Genomic DNA, 9,002 nt, shown 5'->3' with positions numbered 1-9,002 from the left:
ACATTCTTTTATTTGCAGTTGACATGGTTTTATTTTCATGAACTAGGAGTGGCCTTAATAGACAACAGGCCCTACTCTCCAATTACTGCCAAGAAGAAGAGCTACAGATCATCTTTTCTGAAACCATCTCTGTGAACATTTAACTCACTCAAAGTTCACAGTCTATACAGTTACCTTTTGGTCTATAGTGTAAATACATGTATTTGATAGCTTCTAATCTAAATTTTCAGGATGGCACATTAAGTACCTAGTGTAGTCCCCAGGTGCTCATTTTATAGAATGCCTCTAGGATAAAGAGAAGTCCTCCTAGGAAAGGCTGCATAACTCATCTAAAAAACAAACCAAAACGTTTGGGAAGAATCTCAGCAAGAGTGATTGGAAGAAAAATGGAGAATTCTAACTAACCCTCCATTAACCAGACTATCCTCTGCCTGTAAGCATTCTAGCTGATCAAAGTTTTATTATACTCTCAAGAATTTATAGTAAATCCTTAGGGGCCCACTTCTACGTCTAATGGTATATACTTCCACCTCCTGGTATATATCCCAAAGAATTAAATGGGGGGCTCCAAATAGATGTTTGTATGTAAACACATGAAAAGATGCTTAACATTATTAATTATTAGGAAAATACAGATCAAAACTACAATGAGGTACCACTCTACACCCATTGGGAGGACTACTATAAAAAAATGGAAAATGACAACTGTTATTGAGGATATGGAGAAATCGAAACTTTTGTGTAGTTGGTTGAAATATAAAATAGTGCAACTGCTATTGTGGTTCCTAAAAAAAATTAGAACTTGAACTACATATGATCCAGCAATTCTGCTTCTAGGTATATACCCCAAATAAGGTCTGGAAGAGGATACATAATAAGTATGTATCCATAAGTACTATCATAGCAGCACTATTGACAGTAGCAAAATGGTAGAAGCAATGAAAATGTGCACGGATGGATGAGTGAATAAAAACAATATGGAATATACATATTATGGAATATTAGTCAATCTTAAAAAGGAATAGAATTTTGATACATTCTACAACAAGTGTGAATCTTGAAGACATTTGTGCTAAATGAAATAAGCCAGACACACAATGACAAATACTGTATGGTTCCATTTATATGGGACACCTGGGGGAGTCAAAATCAGGCCGACTGAAAATAGAGAAGTGGTTCCCAGAGGCTAGAAAGGGAAGTATAGTGGAGTTTTTGTGTAAGGGGTACAGAGTTTCAATTAGGGAAGATGAAAACTTCAGGAACTGGATGGTGGTGTTGATGTACCATGTGAACGTACCTCATGTCATTGAATTGTGCACCTAAAATGATTAAAATGGTATATTTCATGTTATTTATATTGTACAAAAAATTAAATTAAGGGAATTCCCTGGTTGTCCAGTAGTTAGGACTGCACGCTTTCACTGAACCTGGGGTCAGTCCCTGGTCAGGGAGCTAAGATCCCCAAAGTCACAGAGCAGCCAAAATAATCAATAAATTAACAAAATTTTTAAAAATTAAAGAGAGAATAGGTGTACTTAGAATGCCACTTGAAACAGGCCACTTGTCTCTTCAAAATCTGAAGACCTCTGCCTTCTCGGGTCTGTTTATCCTATAGAAGGGTCCTTGGCCATGGTCTCCACGTCCACCATCCAGTAAGGAGTGTCTGATTAAGTGACACTGCTGTATCCACATGTGATTCACAAAAATCCTGTTTCGTCTTCACCATCAGTACTGTTTGTGGCTGCACACTGAAGAGCAATAATCTCAAAAGGTTCCAGCTGGCCTTCCTCAAAAGGTAAAGAAAATCCAGCATTTTTAAGGTCTCTCTAATCTTTTGTTTCAAGTGAATGCTTCCTCGGAAGGACTGTTTCAGCATTTCTGGGATCCATTAAGAAGAGCGTAATGAATGATACAGAACCAGTCAACTTAAAAAAGAGAGATAGAGAAGAAAATACTGCCAACTTCCAGATACCTCCCCTACTCCTTTTATACCAAAGGAGCCATATCTTCATGCAATAATAAATGCAAATTTGGAAAGGCTCACAAACCCTCCTGCCTCTTCAGCTGACAGCCTCAATTATGGGGCCTAATCCTGCATTCCTGACACTCCCCTTACCCCTGCATAACTTCCAGAGGAGTCAAAGGACCCTCAGCCCTGGCCCTGGCAGGGAGACATTAGTTATGCAGGAGCAGTGCCTGGGGCGTGCTGGCAAATTTAAGGGTCTGTTCATATAATGACACACACTTGGAAGCCTTAAATCCTCATGCTTTGGACTCTTCACCTTCTACTGAAATAAAAAGCCACAGCAACTCCATTAAAAAATATAAAATTGCTCCACAGGAAATGAACACTAGTTTGCTTCCAATTTACATTGGTTTTAGGTTTCTTCTTCCCTGCCCCTACCCCTTTTTAGTTTTAATGTCAGTGTCCAGTTTTATGGAAAATATTTTCTTTGAGGAAAAGAATAAACACAAGCCTCGTGCTGGGTCTTTGCTTTTTATTTACTGAAGTGGGCAAAACAACCTTGACTTGCTGGCTCTCACCCTCCCGTAAATCAGTTGGAATTCCTCACAAGTATACACACAGACTACCCTCTTATGTCACCCTGTGAGGACACCTAATGACCTCTGGCTTCTTGAGAAGTGGCCTTGTTTTATATAAACTAATCATCCATCCAGCTATATTAGTAACGAGGCTATAACTCATTTTCATCCCAGGCACACGCTGTACATTATCAGTCTCCTAATTAATCCCAGGCAATTCAAGGGGCAGGGATTATTCCTTCCAATTTTCCTCACCACTCTTCACTCCCGAGACCGGGCCAACAGAGGGTCAGGCTCTGCGTCCTGCAGGCATGGCCCTGAGTCCCAGCCCCGAGCCCAGCCTGCCCCAGGCTTGCTCCCTCTGCCCTGGGGAAGCCTGGGAACTCGCACACCCCTCACCCCTGCTGATCTCAGAGGCGGCAGGGCCGCCTCCGGGGAGAAAAAACCTGGGGTCAGCAAACATCTGGCAAGCCTGCCGAATGGACGAAGTCCACAGCTGCTCCCCTGAGTCAGAAAATAAACTCAGAGCCTTGGGGCACGAAGCAGAGCTGGGCCCCATGCTCTGGGCAGCTGAGATATTCACCATCCGCCCTGAAGTCCACCTTGCGGGCAGCTTTGTCCTTTCTGGGCACAGGTGGGGGCAGCTCCAGGTACCCTGCCTGCCACCCCAGGACAGGCTGCTAGCTGTTCAAAGTAGAGACCAGGGACTGGATGTTCAAATCTCTCCAGCACATCTCCCCACCTCACACAGGGAAAATCAGAATCCTTTGATGACATAGTGTCCAGAATATTGAATAGATTCTTAGGCTTACTGAGAAAGGAGTTTCTCTTCCTCTTCATCCTTGGTACTCAGAGCCTGTGTTCAACCATGAGCATGAGCATCTCTAAACATCTTTGAAGAAGGACAAGCTCCCTTGACTCCCGGGGTGCTTGAGCACTGGAAAAGCTTCCCTTGTTTCATTTGAAAGACCGCAGGGTCTGGAGTGGTGGTTTAATCATTAAGTTGTGTCTGACTCTTGCGGCCCCATGGACTGTGGCCTGCCAGGCCCCTCTGTCCATGGGATTCTCCAGGCAAGAATACTGGAGTGGGTTGCCATTTCCTTCTCCAGGAGATCTTTCTGACCCAGGAATCGAGGCCAGGTCTCTTGCATTGCAGGCAGATTGTTTACCAACTGACCTACAAGGGTCTGGAGACCTGTGTTCAAGTCCCAAGTCTCCCATTAACCTGGTGCTTACTTGACCTCCACAAGTCTTGGTTTTCTCATATTTAAAGGAAGCCTGGGAAAGACTTCTTCCCATTGGATGAGGACGGCAACGTGATTCCCAGTGAGAAAGATTTCGTGGATACCTGGACGGCCATGGAAGAGCTGGTGGACGAAGGGCTGGTGAAAGCTATTGGAGTCTCCAACTTCAACCATCTCCAAGTGGAGAAGATCTTAAACAAACCTGGCTTAAAATACAAGCCGGCGGTTAACCAGATCGAGTGCCACCCATACCTCACTCAGGAGAAGTTAATCCAGTACTGCAACTCCAAAGGCATTGTGGTGACTGCCTATAGTCCCCTCGGCTCTCCCGACAGGCCCTGGGCCAAGCCCGAGGACCCTTCCATACTGGAGGACCCCAGGATCAAAGCGATTGCAGACAAGCACAATAAAACCACAGCCCAGGTGCTGATCCGATTCCCCATACAGAGGAACCTGATCGTGATCCCCAAGTCAGTGACGCCTGAACGCATTGCTGAGAACTTCCAGGTCTTTGACTTTGAACTGGACAAGGAGGATATGAACACCTTGCTGAGCTACAACAGGGACTGGAGGGCCTGTGCCTTGGTGAGCTGTGCCTCCCACAGGGATTACCCCTTCCACGAGGAGTTCTGAAGGCGTTCTGAAGCTGCGGGCGCCTGCCCTTGCCCAGGTGACCCGCCGTCTCCCACCTCACTCTTCTTGTGTGTAGCGTAATTTGGCCCGTGTCCCTCAGTGGTGGGTCAGCGACTTCTAGACAAACCCGCAAGGGCTCGGCCAGCTTGGTGTCGGGTCCAAAGAGCAGAATCAGTAGATTAGTAGAAGTCTCTTCAGTTTTCCTTTGCCCTTCTAGTCTGGGGATCTGGGGAACATGCAACCCAAATACTCTTTTCTAAATTGAATTCACAAAGTCAGAATAGTGCCTCTAACAGTGGGGTTTTGATTGCTTGGAACTGTAATCCTTTCAGCTAGGCTTTTCTTTGCCTCAAATAAAAAATGCTCTTATGAGTTAAAAAAATAAATAAATAAATAAAGTGGAGATAATAATGCCCTCTTCCTTTGCAGGGTGCTTGTGAAACAACAACCTTTTCAGGCTCCTTTATAAGCTTTTCTTTGGATCAGCCAGCGACGTTGAAGTTCCTGAGCACAGGGTCCCTGACTCTCCTCCCTTCTCACTCTCTCCCTGGCAGTCCTGTCTGCCCCAGTAATGACCATGTCAGTGTTCCACCTGGTAGGATTTTGATCCTTTTTGAGAGTTCTGTGCCTTACCTATGGCTCTTAGGACAAGGAGGAGGACTGCCCTCAGGTTGACTGCATGGCAAAGAGAGGACATGCCTGGGGATGTACCACATGTGGTTCCTACATGGTGGGCAGGAAAGCTGTGAGGCTTAATGGGCTCTCCAGAATTCCCTTTAAGTAATCAGGCTGACACTGATGCCAAAAACTCAGCTTCTGTGCATCAGTGCTGAATCAAGTCTCAGAGACAGAGTTTGGGCTAAAGTAGAAAAGAATAGCTTTATTGTTTTGCCAGACAGTGGGTACACAGCAAGCTCATGCCCCTGAAAAACGAAGTGTCCCAACCTGTGCGGATTTGGTGAGGGGTTTTACAGCAGTGGTTCAGGGACGGGGTTGCTGATAAGATTTGGGTATGTGCAGGGCCTGCACTCCCTTAATCTGGTCTTAGATAACCTCTTGATGAGCCTCTCTGATTTCATTAATCTGGCCTCAGGTAGTCTTCTCTGGAATGAATACAAATCCACTTGCCAAGAGGTTTTGGTTCTATAAAGAGCTCAAAGATATTGTTCTGTGCATCACTTAAGACAGAACCAAGACCCTGTCTCAAAGCTACACAATTGTTTCTTGGCTATTCCTCCCTAATCTCTGCATCCCCTTCCTTCCCTGATTAGCAACTGTTTGAATCTGTGCTTTGGAACTCAAGGAAGGTCATGGAGGCTGAGGCCTATTCCCTACAAACAAGAAACGGGGGACACGGACAGGCCTCCATGCCCAGAAGCCCCACAGGGTCCTGTCGATTTCAGGATCAGGCTCATACCTCCCCTCTGCAAGAGTTTGCCTCTGTAAGCTTTTGTGAAATGAAATGTGACTTCTGTCTTATTATACTCTTATGTTAAAACAAAATATTAGAAGTTTCTGGTTCCACTTAGTTTTTTCTCTCAGCATTCAGCTCATGTTCCAGACTAAGAGCTTGACTGGTTTTAGGGAAATGAAACCGGACCTTTGGAAACATAAGAACGAAGCTTTTCTCTTTAATTGTTGCATGACCCAATCACAATGATTAATTTGGCCATGGGCTGGAGTAAATTTCAGATAGGGCTGATGCTTTTGAGCGGGGAAGTGAATCCATGCCGCTTCATATTTTACCCTAGAACCTGGGCATTTTTACACAGAACCTTGACAGCCCCAGGTGAGCAGCACGTCCCAAGGTGATTCTTCGTCTGGGACTTTGAGGATGGCCTCACACAGGGACCACAGCCTCAGAGTCCGTGTGACAAGGGAGGCACGCCCTACGCGCCCTGCTTCTCTTGGAATCCGTTTTGTATTTCTGTAAATGTTGGGTGCCTTGTGCTTCTTTGTTGGCAGGCTTGTCTTGCCGAAGTCTACCTTGATTTGACACTTCCCCATAGCTTACTCAGATTGAGGAGCTGGGTTGAAAATCAAATTCTCAACCTAGGACAAAGCTCTTGATGATATCACTCAGGCCCAACACTTCGGTGACTGTACAGTTTATACAATGCTTTTTTATATATTAACTTTGGGGCCTGGTCTGGCTGCCCTCTTTCTGGTAAGTTCTATCCCAGGTCTTCCCTCCTCTTAATTCAGATCTCAGTGTCATCTTCCCTGATCAATGCTGTGAGCAGGCCCTTCCACAGCTGTGTATTTTCTTTCCAAAGCTCTCATCACTCTCTAAAAGGATCTTGATTACTTTTCTGTTTCCTTGCTGAATACCTCTCTCCTCAAACCAGAATATCAGCCCCACAAGGGCAGGGACCTGTCTCATTAATCCTGCCTCTCTGTGGCCAAAAACAGTGCCTGACCCTTTAAAACACTCAGCACTTTTTTTTTTTTTTTTGCTGTATTGGTGGAGAAGTAAATGATTTTATTTGAGTATTGTGATCATGTAAGGTAGTTTTTATCTTCATTTTTGAAATGAGTTACCTACATCTTCATGAGATTAAGCAATTAGCCTGAAATCTCCTGGAGTAGGAAATGGCAACCTGCTCTAGTAGTCTTGCCTGGAAAATTCCATGGATAGAGGAGCCTGGTGGACTATAGTCCAGGGGTTCACAAAGAGTTAGACATGCCTGAGCATGCATGCACACACACAGCTGGTCTGTGACAGAATAATACCTCAGACCCAGGTTTTCTACCTCTGTTCTGAAGTCTTCTTATGGGAAGGAAAGTGAACTTTTACCCAAAATTGCATCATGCTTGGTACTTTTAAAAACAAGCACCCCATCAGAGATCATTGTCAATGGTTTGGAGTGTAAAAACTTGATAAAACCCTGACTCTATTCCCTTTATCAAAGATGAAAAAGCAATCTACAAGATGGGCTTATAAAGCAGAGCCCGAGACTGCTTCCTACACCAGCCCCTGGGTGGATCACTGCCCCTCTCCTCTGACATACTGTGGACCCTCTCCCATCCCTCCCTTCCCTGGCCTTGGACCTCACTGGCCTCTGGGTCCCTCATTCCAGGAGGCCCTGGCATGGCTTTCTAGACTTTCTGCAATTTTTCTGATGTCCTAATTTCTTGATCACCTGTGCTGACACGATCCTGATTTCCTTCAATATGTTTTTTTTTTCCACTCCTGGGAAATTTATGTCTGTTCTGGCATATGTCCCCATCTTCCTTTGTGAAAAGAGAGGTAAGGAGGGGAAGGAAAAATGCCTTTTAATATTTTTTCGCAATGTCTTCATGTTCTGTCAATAAATTACCTCTGTCAGCTTTTAGAGGCCCTACTGGCTCTTGTACTGACCTCTTGTTCCTCCTGTACTTGAAAAATGCCTTATTATTTATCTTAGCCTCTCTCGCAATCTTCTTTTCATTCTTCACCTTTGCTTTCCTTATCATGTTTTTGCACTTTCTTAACTTTGTACTATAATTTCTCCAGCTGAGTTGCCGTTTGATTTTTTTTTTAATACTTTCTCGCTTTCCTGGTTTTGATTACTTCCCCTACCACTACCACATCCTTTTTAGAGCTATTTGTTTGGCCTATTTTCTATGCAGCAGGTTGCTAGGGAACACGCATTTTCTTCGGGCAGTTTCTATTCATTTCTCTCTGATTATACTCTTCTGTCAGCGCTTTCAGTGCCCTTGGCTTTTCTTGGTAGGAACTGACCAACTTCTGTTCCTTCTGGAATCACTGCATGTCCTGCTAAGAGGGTCCTAATTCCTGCTGGGCCTTACTTGGAATGAGCAGTTCCCCCAGACGGCAGGCCCAGGTCAAGAGGAAGCTGGGTACTTTGATTGACACATCGCTCAAGCTTCCCCCACATTAAACTGCCTGCAGGTACAGGACCTTACAGCGAGTGTAGGTACCCTGTGCACACTGGCAGGAACTCAACCCCCTGCAAAGAGCTTGCCTCGGTAGTTGGGAGAATCCCGTGGGCTCACTAACAAGACCAGTCAGGTGTGAGCAATACCCTCGGGACTCCTTGGCCAATGTCTACCTTCTGGATGCCTCTTTATCTGCTAGGCACTGTTGCTAATGCTGGGCACTGCTGCCACCTCTGTTCGGTGTTGTCACATTGACTGCTGTCACCACCTAGCCACCACCAGACTGCTGCACTACCACGGTCCAGACCACAGCTCTCAATATCTCAAAGCCACACTGAGTTTGGATAGACGTCTCCTCTCCTGCGTTATGCCACAGGGGTCGAGTTGCCCTTGCCTTATAGAGCCTTCGGGGAGGCAGAGAGTTTCATCATTACTTCCAGCACTCCTCTCCTGGAATGAGATCCCTGAGAGACAGAGTCAGATGGACCCTCAGGATGATGGTACCTTACTGAAAGGGCATAGGGAACTGGCCCTGAAGTAGATGGCAGAGCAAACCAGGGCCACTTATGAGGCAAAGATACAGAATTGTAAGGACATGAGTAAACAGAGAGAGGAGAGGACCTCAGGAAGACAGAGGACTGGAGCAGATACACAGAGCATGGTGGATCAGAGTTCTCGTGCGCCTCTGACAAATTAACA

At 45.3% G+C, this 9,002-nt stretch overlaps 1 protein-coding gene across 1 annotated transcript; it reads left to right on the top strand.

Moving 5' to 3' along the window:
- Positions 1-3,823: 3,823 nt before the first annotated feature.
- On the top strand, positions 3,824-4,735 carry LOC109562676 (aldo-keto reductase family 1 member B1-like). Its single transcript, XM_070794510.1, has one exon. It carries the CDS (start codon positions 3,903-3,905, stop codon positions 4,419-4,421), a length of 519 nt encoding a protein of 172 aa, XP_070650611.1. The 5' UTR covers positions 3,824-3,902; the 3' UTR covers positions 4,422-4,735.
- The last annotated feature ends 4,267 nt before the right edge of the window (positions 4,736-9,002 follow it).

Source organism: Bos indicus, chromosome 8 (assembly GCF_029378745.1).
Source record: "Bos indicus isolate NIAB-ARS_2022 breed Sahiwal x Tharparkar chromosome 8, NIAB-ARS_B.indTharparkar_mat_pri_1.0, whole genome shotgun sequence".
NCBI classification, from domain to species: domain Eukaryota; kingdom Metazoa; phylum Chordata; class Mammalia; order Artiodactyla; family Bovidae; genus Bos; species Bos indicus.
Note: the sequence above shows the minus strand (reverse complement) of the source record. Positions and strands in the feature narration are given on the sequence as shown.

Excerpts from the sequence above, each read along its gene's own strand:
- LOC109562676 (XM_070794510.1), top strand. The coding sequence starts at position 3,903 with ATGGAAGAGCTGGTGGACGAAGGGCTGGTGAAAGCTATTGGAGTCTCC.